At 40.7% G+C, this 14,379-nt stretch overlaps 1 protein-coding gene across 1 annotated transcript in view; it reads left to right on the top strand.

Annotated features, from left to right (window-relative positions):
- The window catches only part of LRPPRC (leucine rich pentatricopeptide repeat containing), a 166,692-nt gene that overhangs the window by 41,200 nt on the left and 111,113 nt on the right, over nt 1-14,379 (top strand). Inside the window, exons 14-19 of the mRNA XM_006022845.3 lie at nt 1,006-1,075; nt 9,703-9,730; nt 12,011-12,068; nt 13,311-13,417; nt 13,628-13,705; nt 14,097-14,138. Of these exons, the coding sequence (XP_006022907.2) occupies nt 1,006-1,075; nt 9,703-9,730; nt 12,011-12,068; nt 13,311-13,417; nt 13,628-13,705; nt 14,097-14,138 (383 nt within the window). The remainder of the gene's footprint in view (nt 1-1,005; nt 1,076-9,702; nt 9,731-12,010; nt 12,069-13,310; nt 13,418-13,627; nt 13,706-14,096; nt 14,139-14,379) is intronic.

Below are 14,379 nucleotides of genomic sequence, written 5' to 3'. Positions count from 1 at the left end.
CCCCCCCAGCACCACCATCCAGCTAGAACGCCTTGGCCCAGGCTCCCCCCCCCGGAAGAACCTGGTACCAGCCCCAGTCTACCCTTGCCCCACACACAGAGCTGGGGGGGCACATGCCCCCCATGGTTCCCCACGGGGTGTATGCAGGGGCCCCCCCCCGCCGGTGCTCCCTGGACGAGCCATTCATAGCTCCATCCAGCTCCTAGCCCCACTCCCTTCCTCACCACAGGGGTCTTGATCTTCCCCTCCCACACCATCCCTTCCCCCCAGCAGATTTACCAGTTGCACACTGCTCTCAAGCTGCCAGGCTGCATATCTGGAATTGGATCTGTATCAGCCAATCTGGCTTGTTAATAATCTGCCATCAATATCAGCCCAAGAAATCTTTATTGGTGTACCCCTATCTCCCATCTATTAGTTTGTGTAATCATTAGTGTGTCTAAGTAGTTGGCAATAGTGGCAGCTGAGTTGAAATCTTAGTGATGGAGGATTATGTCTTTTGAAAAAGTGGGAATTCAAAACCAATTAAATGAAGTTTCTGAATAGTTAGACTAGGGAACTTCATTGCTACATGGCATCTTTGAGGCCAGAAGCTTAGCATAATTTAAAAACAGGTCAGGCATGTATGTGGATAATGAGACTACCTAGTATTGTAATGTATAAAGATCAAAACATTGGAAGGCATTGAACTTCATGCTGCAGAATTTAGGCAAATCTGTTTGCACATCAGTTTGGGATGCATTATCCCGTATCTGCAATATCTTCTTCAGGACTTGCATGTGCTGCTAGTTACTGTACTGTATTTAAGATTATGCGCAGACCTTCTTTATGATTAAGCATGATGATACCTTTGTCCCTAATGGTATTTGTTGTTTTTTAAAAAAGAATGATATTTACCAAGTAAAGGAAATAAATCTTCCATTGAGTCGTAATGTACGTGGACAGATTACTTAAACTAGCTATTCCTAAGAATAACTGTTTAGAAGTATCTTGTTCACTTTTCAGTGTCTTCACCAAGAATGCTGCATGTGAAGATCTCAGGTATACAACAGGCTTTCTTCGTTGCTTTTAAGCAGTAAGTTTTTTTGTTTTTTTTCTCTCTCCCTGAACCCAGCTTTCTATAATCTTTCCCCTGTGTTTATAGAATCTGAAAAGTTAAGCTAAAAAACCCCCCACCAAAAACCTTGATTTCTAGCAAAAACTACTCAAGGGACCAAAGAGAACTTCCGGAACCCGTCCACTTTGTCTAGGACATTGGTTTTCAACCTGTGGTCCTCTGTGTTTAAGGGGCCTATGAAAGATGACTGTGGTCAATCAAAAGAATGTGAATACCCTCACTTACAGTTCAAAGGGCTCCACACCTCCATTTAAAATATTTTAAGGGTCTACAGTTGAAAAAGTTGAAAACCACTGGTCTAGGATGCCATCACTTCCAAGTAAGAAACTGACTAAGATCATATAACCTCTTGTTCCACCCCAAGTTCGATGGCATTTGTGGTATAGTTTTGAAAGAGTATGAAATCGACTGGAGACCACAAATAGCTGTGTTCCTTGTCAGTTTTGCATTTCTAATGGTGCTCTTATAGAAAGTAGTACTGTGTAAGAGCAAAGGAGGTTTTATAGCCACCTGTACCATTTACTTGCTTTGGAGGGGGGAGAAGGAAAGCATGAGTTTTAAATTTCTCTGCAGAAAAGGAAGACTTTAATGCAATAGAAGAAAATGATTTATTTTCAAACTACAGAAAGTGAGTTACATTTGTATCGTGTTTTGTGCTTTATTAGTATCTCTAGTTTATACACGCATAATTGTTATTATCAGCCATAGTTGTTACAGTAGAAGTGAGGAGATTTCCTGTCCTTTATCCCAGGGGTAGGCAAAATGTGGCCCGGGGACTGGATGTGGCCCTCCAGGCCATCCTATGTGGCCCCTAAAAAATTTAGAAAATTAATATTTATCTGACCTGGGCTGCCTGTTATGTGGCCCTTGATGGCTTGCCAAAACTCAGTAAGCGGCCCTCTGCCCAAAATAATTGCCCGCCCCTGCTCTATCGGGTTCTTCCTTAGACTTGCTGTGAGACTTCCTAAATCACTTAATCTGTTTGCCTTATTCACCCAGTCTGAGAATATAGTGATCTTTGATTACCGTTATACAATAACTTGTTCTGCAAGTCAAAAGCACCGTGTGGGTGCTAAGTGTTATTTGTAAAATTACATTCTCAACTTTAGTGTTTCATCTTTTCAAGCAGCTAATTTTGTATAAAATATTATTGCCTCTTTGTTTTGTCATTCTTTTTTTCCTGGTGTTAGAAATTACAATCTTATGTTAGAGCAAGTATTTGTAATTAAAATCTATTCTAACTGAAGAGGAAGATCAGCCTTGACTTTTGGTGACTGGGGTATGAGTCGAGGACAGGGTCATACTGCAGGCTATGGAAACGTAGATGATTTTTAGTTGCATACCACTTGAGTTAAGGGACAACGGACAAGTTCCTTGTTGAAGCAAGTTGGATGCCTCCACTCAGGAGCTGTATATGTGGTTACTGCACACTGAGTGCTGTTCTAAACTGGTTACCCTGCCTCATTTCTGGGATTTGTGGTACACTAATTGGAAGGAAGTGTGCAGAATATGCTTTTCGTCAGCAGTCCCAGTTATAGCATGGAGGCAATATAGACAAGCATTATATCATTGTACCTACCTCAGAAAGCTTGAAATCTAAGGTGATTCCCACCAGCTCACACCTGCATGCCAGACACCACAAGAATCCATCACCAGATATATATACTTGTATTTCCCAAGTCCAAGTTGACTTGTCATTTCCTTCCCCATCTCTATCCTGTATGTGGTTTTTGCTTCTTCACTTAAGATCCATGTGGGTCAAGAACTAGCTTTGGGGGAAGTAGGTCGCAGTGGTAGCAAAATCCAGGAGAAGAGGGATGATTCCTGGCAAGCCTGCCTCCCAATCTTTTTGTTCCTCCCAAAGTTCATCCCATATGGTTTCTGGAAAATAATGACAAAATTATTTATCATCTCCCTGTGAATATTACATTCTTGACAGCTAGTTCATTTTACCACTTGATCTTAGTTCATCCTTTTTTTAAATAATGGTTTCTAAATAGCTGACCACATATTCTATTAATTTTTAAATTATATTTTCAAATGAAAAATCCTTCTAACCATACTCTAAGAATAGCCCCATAGAATAATACAAGGCTTAAAGGAGGCTTTTGTAAAGTAAAGCACTAATGTTAAAAAAAAATAAAAATTGAAAGCAATGGCAAGAACAGCTAGCTGAGCATACTTGAAAGCTTTCTTTGCCCTGAATACTTACTTAACTCTTGAACACTAGAATTCCAACTGATTGTAGGAAAGGTATTCCATGTTGCCTTAATTTGTTACTTTCACCCATGTGATCATATTTACTAAGAGGGGACTGTAGCATCTTGAGGAGGGGGAGGTTCCTCATCTGAAAACTGCCTTTTAAGGGGCCCTGATTTCTGCTGTATACCGTGAAGAGTTGTGGCCATAAAGTTTTTACTAGTTGTTGGAGCTGTGAGAAACTTTGGTCCCTGATTCTGTTCATTGGAGATTCGGCCCAATTCAGTGGCTGAATGTCCAAATCCGAATCAAATCAGAGGACCCTTTAACTTCTCTGAATCAAATCGGAACCCTCCGAATCTATTTAGAGAGATTTGGAAAGATGCAGCGATTTGGACAGACACAGCTTTAAATGATTTTTCTACATACCTCTGGGTAGCAGGTGGCTCATGAACACTGCAATACCAGGGCGCATGGAATGTCCTACAAGTGTGGGGAGCTTCCCAGTGCGCTCGGCAGCAGACTCAGAAGTGGACCAGAAGCACTTCTGGGTCTGCCAGGGAGCGCGTTGGAGGGCCCCCTTGTCTCAGCGACTGGTGCCTCCTGGGTCTGGGGGGACACCCGAGGTTCCCCTCTGGCCGAAAGAGCCAGGAGGAATGCAGGGGCGGGGGGGCAGCACGCTCCCCAGCCCACCTGGAAGTGGACCAAAAGTACTTCCAGTCCACTTCTGGGTTCACTGCTGAACACGTGGAGGGCCCCCCCACACTCCTGTGGGACGCTCCATACACCCCAGCATCTCGGCGTTCACAAGCCATGCTGGTACCTCGAGGTATGTAGATAAAACTTTTAAAGCTGTGTCTATGGCCAAATCACTGATTCTCCGAATGGACATCGAATCTTCAGATTTGGCCAAATTGAATCAGGGACAGTGATCTGAATCAGCTAATCAAATCACTGTCCCTGATTTGGGCTGAATCCGAATCGAATAGGGCCCGCTTCGCACACCCTACCAGTTGTTGATTGGGGGGAAGAGGGGGGAGAACACAGAATTATTCTGTGTAGCCAAAATCCTACCCTACCACTAAATATATTGCTGTACTTCTTGCATGGTTGATACCTTAACTTTTCTCACTGTGACATGTAGCGTGTACTGATAGCTCAGTTTTTGCAGCCATCTGTTAGGGTTATGAATGAATATGCTGTTCCCCTTCTTAAGAGCCTCAGAGGTCACACTGCCCCTGGTGGTCTGAGACCTAATGCAGTCTCTTTAGATTGTTTAAGAAATTCTCTGAACCTTGACGTCAGGGTGTAAGGAAAAGCGAAAAGAACTTCATTGTATGTTGTCTACTCCACAATAAATGCCTGTGTACAGAGTATGTGATAAATGGAAGCTGAACTAGGATAACTTAGGAAATGCCGTGCTTGGTCAGACCATAGGTCCATCTGGCACAGTGTCCTCTCTTATAGCCGCAGAGAGTGGATGCGAAGGAGAACGCTGTATGTCCAGATTGATGTATCCTCTGCCTTTCTCTCTCTACAGCTTTCAGATTCCAGAGGCCAAGGTGGCTCTAATATGAAGTTGCACACCTGACTATCATGTTTAATATCAACTGATGGACCTGTCCTCCATAAATTTTCCAAGTCCCTTAGCCCTCAGGTCTTCCACTTATCATGGGATAAAGGTGTGCAGATGGGCAGTCACCCTGGAGCAGTTGGCACCTTATTCTTTTTTTATCATGCCATATATTGTACATGCTTTCCTTAAGAAGCATGGTCATGTTCAGGTCCACTTTAGTTAGTGCATGTAAGCTGAACAAGGCCTAATGTTGTGTTTTTCAAATTTCAGTCAGTTATGGTCCAGGTCAGAGGTGTAGTTTGGAAAACATGCTCCCAAAGCAACTGTTTCTCACTCCATCCCCTTCCTGCTCCTGCCTTCCTTCTTGCTTGCAGACCCAGGAACAGCAGCAAGTAGAGAGCAGGGCAGTCTTGTGGTGCATTCTGGGAATAATGCTGTATTTACTAAATGAGAAGGTAAATTGTTCCCCACATTTTCCTACCACTTAACATGGGGGGCGGGGTGTGAAACCCCTTGCCTTTCAATTGAATATGATGCACCTGGGGGTTAGGCAGCTGCTGCAGCTCCAAGCTGAACACAAGGTTGGAGCCAGAGCTGCATCTGCTGCCTGCTTCCCCCCTCCACCTGCTGTCTCTACAAACCCTGCCTCTCCTCCCTCACAACACTCAGTCCCTTCCCCTCTCTACACTGCTTCTCCTTCTCTCACCCTCTGCTGCACTCCTTACCTTAGCTCCATGTCTCCAGGCTCCATCCCTGCTGCAGCCTGGGGTATGGGGCCAGGGTGGAGCAGCAGTGCCAGCTTGTGCTGCTGCTACAGGGCTGGAGCAAGGATCCATGCCCCAGGCAGCAGCTGGGATGGAGCTTGCTGGCACAGACCAAAGGTAAGAGGATGGGGTGGAGGGGCAGGTGGTGGGGAGACAGGAAAAGTGGGGTGGGGACCTGCGGCTGTGGGTGGGGCAGAAGTGTCATGGGGGGTGGGAATAGGGGCAGGGTGAATAGGGGCAACCTGAAGCTGCAGGGGTTGTGGGGGGACAAGCACAGGGGAGGGTTAGTGGGGAGGGAGCAGGGAGCAAGCTGCCTGCCTCTTTCACTGCATTAGATTCCATACATGGAACATTATAATAAAGCTATGTTTTCCATGTGTAGAATCTAATTGGGGGGGTCATCTCAACATTCAGGATTCTCTTGTATTTGGGTAAATATGGTAGTTCTCTAGACTGGCAATAGAGTTTACTGCTGCTGAGGGGAAAACTTTACTTCTCCCCCTCCCCTACCCTACCCAGGCCTGCATCCTAGTAAAAATTGCTGAAGAGTTGTAAAAACAGGGACCAGTTCTCCCCACAGCAGCACCAAACTTCACTGCTGCTCTACAAAACTGGACTTCCAAGAACACCTTGCACTCCGTGACATATTTCCTGCATCAGAAATGTGCATCATAGAGACAGGCAGCAGTGAAACAAGCAGTAACCCAAACATGAGAAGCACCCTCCCTCTCCTGCATCTGCCATTATGGCATCCCTCATGTTAGGCAGTGCCTGGGGCACATGTCCTGCTCATCCACCCCAGGTTATGCAACTGGTCTAAGAGAGGGTTGTCAAACTCATCTGGCCTTGTGGGCCAGATCAATGGTGCTGAACTGGTCCATGGGCTGGACTGGGTCCATAGATGCCCTTTCTCCCCCATGGCATCCCTTCCCCCCGCCTCTGCCTTCTCTTGCTGCCTGTCTGCTGGTCCAGGGTGCATGCAGACTGGCTGGGAAGGGTTCTTTGTGTCTCACAATTCCCAGGAGCAGGTGCTTTGTGGATCTTGGAGCAGGTACGGCTTGTCCCCCAGGCCTTGCACATGGGGCTTTTCCAGCAGCATGTAGGTCAGCTCAGACCCAGGAGCAACACCTGGGGCCGGACAATGGGTATCCATGGACTGGATCCAGCTCGCAGGCCAGATCTTTGGCACCCCTGGTCTAATCTAAAACTCCAAAAGCTATACTAAGGTACAAGCCGATGGTCTGCCTCTCTGCAGAGGTTATTTTAGATCCAGCTAAAATGTATTAGATATTTGTGAGAGAGCCTCATCCCTTTTTCCTGGCATGTCAGAATCTTAAACCATTAAGGTTTCATTAGTTTCTTACAGATTTTTTTTTTCAAAGTTAGAAGTGTAGAGTTCCTCAAATGGTGAATGCAGTAAAAGCATGGGGATGCATTAGCAGTATATTGCTGTTACTTTTAATAGTTGCCCCCAGTAACACCCAATTTAGATGTGCAAACTGATTGATTTTCATTTTAAAAGCTGTGTATGTCTTATGAGCAAGGATTGAGATGTTCCAATCGAAGCAGGGCTTAAGTGAGGAAAGAAAACGATGATGGTACTTTCTGCACTCCACTCATGTGGAACACCAGCTCCATTCATGCAGGAGATTGTACAGTTAATCAGCATGTGACCTAGGCGGTCTGCTGGGTTTTTGCAGTTCTGGTCAGTAAAGTTTAGGATACCGGTATAGGTGAGGCTAGATTAAGGTAGAAGCACAGTATATGTATACTTTGGATCTTTTTGGTTCCCAGAGTAATATGAAAATGGCAGAGTCTGTGCTAATGTGTTGGGGGACGGGGACATATAACAAAATAATTAAAAACAAGAACCATACAAGTCTTTCAAAGAAAGGCTTGAAAATGCAATGCAAGCATTTGAGAGTTTCCAGACAACCTCTATCACAGTGGTTCTTAACCTTGTAGACATGAGGTACCCCTTGGAAAATGTCAAATCCTACAAGTTTTCACTTGTCCTTGACTACAGAAAAAATAAGAACCATTTTTTCTGTTGTAAACAACTCAGAAAGACCACAACAAGTCAGAAGTCTGGGTTTATCTAGTGAATTATGTTTGCCCACCTAACATTGCTTGGCACCTCATGGCAGCCTTGAAAGGATTTCAGGGCACCTCAGGGTGTTGTGGCACCCTGTTTGAGAAGCATTGCTCTGTCAGAATGAAGGATAACAGCAGTTGGAGGCAGGCAGGAAGTGACACCACCAGAGCAGTCTCCTGCTTTGATTGAGCTTATTTGGTCAAGTTCAAGAGAATGGGTGCTCTATATCATTTTTACTCTGTCTTTAGTGGGGTTCATGTAGCCCCCTTTTGACCTCTTTGACTCCAAAATGAAAATGTGAGGTAGATGGTATCTTCTGGACACCATCAGCTTGTGGAAGAAAAATCAGATGCACATAATCTGATCATTTTCCTTAAATGCTTTGATCAACGGTTAAATAGATAGGAGTTTGGTGTTATCATTGTACATCTGAACTAACAACTCGCTCACTGAAACAAATGGGGCAACTCACTCCTTGCAGATATGGTTTCTGAATGTCTGCATGCTGTTGGACATCATGGTCATTAAATCTCTAGCTATTTTTAATGTCTGGCAACTTCAGAGAAATTCCAGGTGGCCAGCCTACTGTTCCTACAGTGCTTTTGAGACCTAAACCCAACAAAATACTTTAAAACTAACCACCAGCTTTGAACCTTTGCACAGATAGATTACAGGGCTAGAATCTTCATACAAAGAAACCTATGTATATAAGTATCATTTGAAGGAAATGAATGATTCAGCATTTCAAGAATCACTTTGTTGTGGATCTTTTCTGTACCATTACTATGGAATAGTCAGATTCTCCAGGAATATCAGTCTGATGCCAGCACCATGAGTTGATGTACTGTATCGATCGTCTGAGGTAGACAGCTTATTCTGGAATGCTCAGCCTTTTGGTTTTTTTCTGTGAACTCATTTTCAAATTAGACTGGAATCACAAAAAGGTTTAATGAAGCAAAGGTTTGAACATTGTGAGAAAACCCTGAGCTTTTAAAAATGCTTCTTCCATGTTTGCCATTTGGGGTGAAAGCTTTATTTCTTTTCTTTTCACAAAGGGTTAAAAACTGTAAAATACAAGTTATGGGTTTTTTGGTCTTTGAGTTCATCCAAATTTATTATTTTCATGGTGTTTGAAGAGCTTCAGCTTCTAGGTGAAGTTGTGATGTTCTATAAAATATGGGGCTGTAGGATTTGCCATACCATGTTGAACCTTTTATCTGCAGTCTAGTATCCTATTTCCAGTTGTGGCTATGATCTGAGGCCGCACAGAAAAATGAAAAATAGCAATCCTGCAATTATGCAGTACTCTTTGTAGGAAGAGGATCCAACTCTCTTCTAACCTTTTGCATAATAAACTTTATATCCCCAGTATGATATTTATTTAGTTTATTATGAGTATAATTACAAATGCTGTTATTGGCCACAAAATTATCCAGCCTTTTTAAAATCCAGAGATAATATTTGAGACACTCACCTTCTGAGATAACAAATTCCACTTGCTGGTTGTTTGCTTCGTGAAATGCTGCCTCTTAGTTTGCCTGAGATGCTTGTGTGAAATACTGAATAGAATAAAATATAGAAAAAAGATCAGTACAGCTGTCCAATGATAAAAGGATAAACTTGCCCTAGTCTTAATGATAGCTGTATGTATGGCATGCCCTTTTTTTTTATAGCATTACAAATAAATGAATCCTGACATTAGAAATAAAGATATTTGTGAAAAGTTTAAGCTTTATTACATGAAAACTTAATCTCTGCATATGTAAATTTTAAGCATTAATATTTGAGGAATGTTCCTGTTCAAGATAAATATTTACTGTGTGCAGGCTGTGCTCTCTTCAATAGAAATTCCTTCTGCTTAAAACAAAAAAAAATAGAATTAAATTCTTTTGCTGCTGTTGATTTTAATTTATTTATTTATTTATTTTTTATCCTCTGCTGCCCTCTTCAGGTCCACTGATGTAGATCTTTGGAGCAAGGTAAGCAAAGACAGTAAAGCTGAAATTATAAGTAGAGCTATTGGAATTGTGTTCAGATCCCGATTCATCAAACACTTCATGTTTAATGTACTGCTGTACTGTTAACTTGAGATTAGAGCCTGATAATAGCAGACCGGACAGTTTACTGTTTTGTATTTTTGTCAGCTGGAGTGCTTAAGTGTATTAGTTATAAACTGAGAATGTTGCTACAGTATTTGGTTTAAATATGATGCTCTTAAGATTCTGAATATAACGGTTCTGTATTGCCTGAACAGAATTTAGTTTGTTTAGATTGATGGCCCACTGCCTGTGAGTTGTACGAACAAATGCTAGTAACATTGAAAATCTGATTTAAACACCAAAAACAAGACAATGCCAGATTAAAGCAGTCACCCAGTGGAAGTCACAAATGGAAATTACTGTGATCATCTTGTCCTCCCTAGTGTGGTCCACATTACAGATCACCCACAATATAGCACAACTAGTAATATCTGCAGGGTCCAGGAATACAGGAGGCGTTGGCAGATGGGGGATTACGACGTGTTAATAGAACTGCATGAGAAAAGCTAGAATGTAGCACCTTGCTTTCAGAAGCATTTTTACTTAAGCTCCTTCTTAAAGCTACTAGTCTACATCTGTTGCGCTGTGCCATGCTGAAGTATCACATGGATCGCATCACATTTCAAGATTAAACTCTACAGTGTGGGGTCTGTGTTTGAGTTTAAGTTGTCTAGCTTAAATGTGATTGAAGCAAAAGGAAGTGGTTTTTGCACTTTGCCATATCTTCTGATGTGGAAGGAGGTATGCGCTTTCTCTTTTCCCCCCACCCCAAAAAAGGAAGTGTTTGGTGGGGGTACTATATTTCCTCCCCTGCCTATCCCCCAGCCTTTTTTCTGTTTGAAAATATGTTCCTCCTATTTCTGGAACAGCCTGGCAAAGACCTTTGGAGGACCTAAATAGTGATATACACCTGAGACCTGAACAAATTGTATTTGCTTGATTATAAACAGATTTAAAAAAATCTTACAGTATCCTTAGAAGTAGTTTCCTTATTCCTCAGAAAAGTCAGTAGCACTGAAATTGCCTAGAATTATAATTAATAATATAGAATAACATCAAAGCATCTACATTTATAATATATTTGTTTTAAAAATATTACTTCTTTTTTATTTCTTTTTGTAATTGTGTGGGATTTGTTATTGTATGGGGTCTTGTATTTCCTGGTACCTGTGAAAAGAAAGGGGAACAGCGGGAACTGTCCAGCATGTGTTCTTGGTGAAACTTGGTATCCTGTAGTACGACAGGTGTCTGACTGCTTTTTCCTAGCTACTAGCAAATGTAAATAAGTGTTTCCCTTGTCCCCCACCCCCTCCCTTATTTAGAATAGAGCTTTGCTGTCTCAGCTTTTAGATAACAATGTAAATACATTTCTCACCAGTCTTGTTCAGTTTGGGTTTTAGTGAAATGGTAAAAGTAGTCAAAACTAGAAGGCTGACATCCTTAAGCTAGAAGAAAACTAAGGTTTTATTAGATAACTGTATCTCTTTATTAAAAACAGCCAAATGTGTTTCGAAGGGGTGAGAGCTTGAGAGAAGCACTTGTGATGTATATTTAGGGGGAGGTGGTTGCAGAAATAACCTTTTATATATATGTTATATAGTTATATAGTTTATTTATATTTTTAAGACTAAAATTAAATGGAGCTTTCACAAGCATGTACAGTTTATCATTTAAAGGTGAATTTAATACGTGCCAAGGTGCAGGTTATATGAAATGCTTAATAAATATTTTCAAAATAACATTACAGGACACACCATATTTTCTTTTTTCTGCACAGGTCTGCTTATTTCATACGGTAATGAAAGGAAAACTGTATGGGCCAGTTTCAGCTTTTCAGCAAACTGGGACATAATTTTAACAGCTACAAAAGCAACATTGGTTAATAATTGCTATAAGCGATGTCATATTTATGATCACTAACTTTGTAGGGTTATATGTAAAAAGAGTTATGTATTGGTATTCTTACTGCCATACCTCAGAAAGCATTTGTTTGTAATTTTTTTTTTAAAGAAAAACGTATTATTTACCACCCCCCCCCCCAAAAAAAAAGAAAACAAACCCTTCCTTGTATTTTATTTTTTTTTAGTGAATTACTATGATGTGATGTAGAATAATACCTTAGTGGAGAGATGCTTTATTATTTGGAGAATTCAATTTCAGATAGTGTTTGTCCTTGCCTACTTCTCGTAGCTGCAATGTATGATTATTCTGTCTTACCAGATAACAGAAGTGTTGTACAAGGATGGAAGTTTTTGGCTGACGCCTCCAGGACCAAGTGGTAGAGTTTCAATTTCTGTGATTGTAACTTATCCATAAATCCGTTCTTCTGTGTAATGATGGGCTTGAGGGATTACAACAGTAAATGCTGATTGCTTCTTTTTGAAAGTGAAATTTGAAAACATGTTGGGTAAAATCTTTATCCTAATAATCGCAACATATTTTGAGATCCATGAGATCCTTTATTAAGTTTTTAAAATTAAAACAAATATATGATTATAACTGCTCACTTTTCCCCCCAAGTATATTATGCAAAATAGAGATTTAAAACAAATCATTTTTTATGTTTATGGAAAAAAAATAAAATCTTTGCACCTTTGCTCATTCTTATACCCTATTCTAATTTTATCAAACAAAGTTGTACTTGGCATCTGAAATCCACTGTTTTGGAACAAGTTGTCTTTTGTTCTATTTTAATCTAGATAAATACAAGCATTTATTTATATAAGACACACACGCACAACATAATACTATATATGAATTTGCATATTTTGTGTGTACATACACACATATGCATGCACGTACCCATATGTAAATTCATTTACATATAATTATACCAATTAATATTTTTGAGTGCGTATGTTTCCTATTGGAATCATAGCCTTTTGCAGAGTACCAAGCTTCTTTTCTAGGCTTGAAAACAAGGCCCTATGCATTTTATGCTTGAATGCATAAGAAAATTAGTGCTCTTAGCTAAAGCATCTTTGTTAATCTTGATTTTCATTGGCTAATAGGCAGCTCTCCAGAGGATTATTGGATCGAGTTAAAATAATTTAATGTTTTACATGGTGTGTTCTACTAGTGAGCTACAAAAATCATTTTAATATCAAAATAATGTGTGAAATATACAAAATAAATATGCAGAGCTTCAGGTAATTGTTTTTCCTTTTGAGCAATGACAAAATATTTCTGGCAACTTATTTGGGGTAGTGGGCAAGAATGGGGGGGAAGGCCTTGGGCAATACCAGTTCTGTCACACAGTGGTGGAAAAAATAGATTGAAGTTAGATTTTGTACTGAAAAGCTGTCACTGGATCTGAAAATAATTAATATTCCTTTCACTCACCAGTTAGATATGTGCTCCCAAACCACATAATCTCTATGCCTCAGTGATCATTGTTGCCATTTCAGAGCCTCTCATCAGGGTGACATCTCACACCAAAATGATTTCTTATAAATTAATCTTGATAACATGACAGTCTCAGTAATTTTAGTGGAATGCTTTCTCTTGTTTTTTTCCACAGAAGCTGTTGGCTATTTTCTTTATAACTTGATTGGCAGCATGAGTGACTCAGAGATACAGGCCAAGGAGGAGTGTTTGAGACAATACTTCCATCAGCTGAAGAAGATGGTACCATTTCATTTCTTGCTACATAATGCCTGTCCTGCCTGACATGTATCTATTAGATTTGAAATTGCTGCTTTTAAGTACAACCAGACCACTTCTCAATGACATGCAAGAGCTGGAGACTTAAATTATGTCTGAGATAATTTCTGTTAGACAAATTTCAGTTTGGTTGTTTCAAAACTCATATAATTTTTTCTCCACCTCTTGGTACAGAATATACTAATCCCTCCAATGATCTGCAGAGGCATTCACAAACTGCTGGACTCCTATAACGTTCCTGAATTAATTAAGGTCTGTGATTGTATAGTGATTATTTTCTGTCTTAAAAATGTAAAGTATGTATATTGTGTTCTATGAGTATATTTTCCTTGGGAAACTAGATAGTCTTAACTGAATAATTGTGCAAACCTTTCCCTAAAAATTGTTCAACATTTGAAATGCATTTTTACTTTACTTGGTCCATTTTAAATTTTTAGAGTTACATTTGGTTGAGAGTTTTCTTTTCTTTTTTTTTCTTTTTTTTTTTAAAGGCTTACTAGAAAGAGCTCTCTAATAATGCTAAGAAAAGATTTTTCTGTATAATTAAAGGATTAATTTTATGTAATTTAAATATAGTATCTTATGCTTGTATTACGTTTAATTTTTTTATGAATTGATATTTTAATGTCTTAATACATTTTAGGCTGTACAACTAGAAGATAATAGGTTACCATACATTCCAAATGTAAGTAAAAACACTAATATTTAAGACTAGCCAATTGCCTGTCAGGAATGATGGGGGCAGCGGGTGGGGGTGGGGATGGAATGCTGCCACCTACCATCCCATGCCACCACCGCATCCCAGGGGCAAGGGTGGGGGGTGGAGCTTGCCCCACTGTTCCCTCCGTCCCCCTCAGCCGGCACCCTGTACCACCGTCACCTCCAGGGAGCAGGGCCGGCGGGGGGGGAGTGTGACACCCCCCCCC

The sequence above is a fragment of the Alligator sinensis genome, unplaced genomic scaffold, assembly GCF_000455745.1.
Source record: "Alligator sinensis unplaced genomic scaffold, ASM45574v1 scaffold377_1, whole genome shotgun sequence".
In the NCBI taxonomy this organism is placed as follows: Eukaryota; Metazoa; Chordata; order Crocodylia; family Alligatoridae; genus Alligator; species Alligator sinensis.
This window is presented reverse-complemented; position numbering and strand designations above follow the sequence as displayed.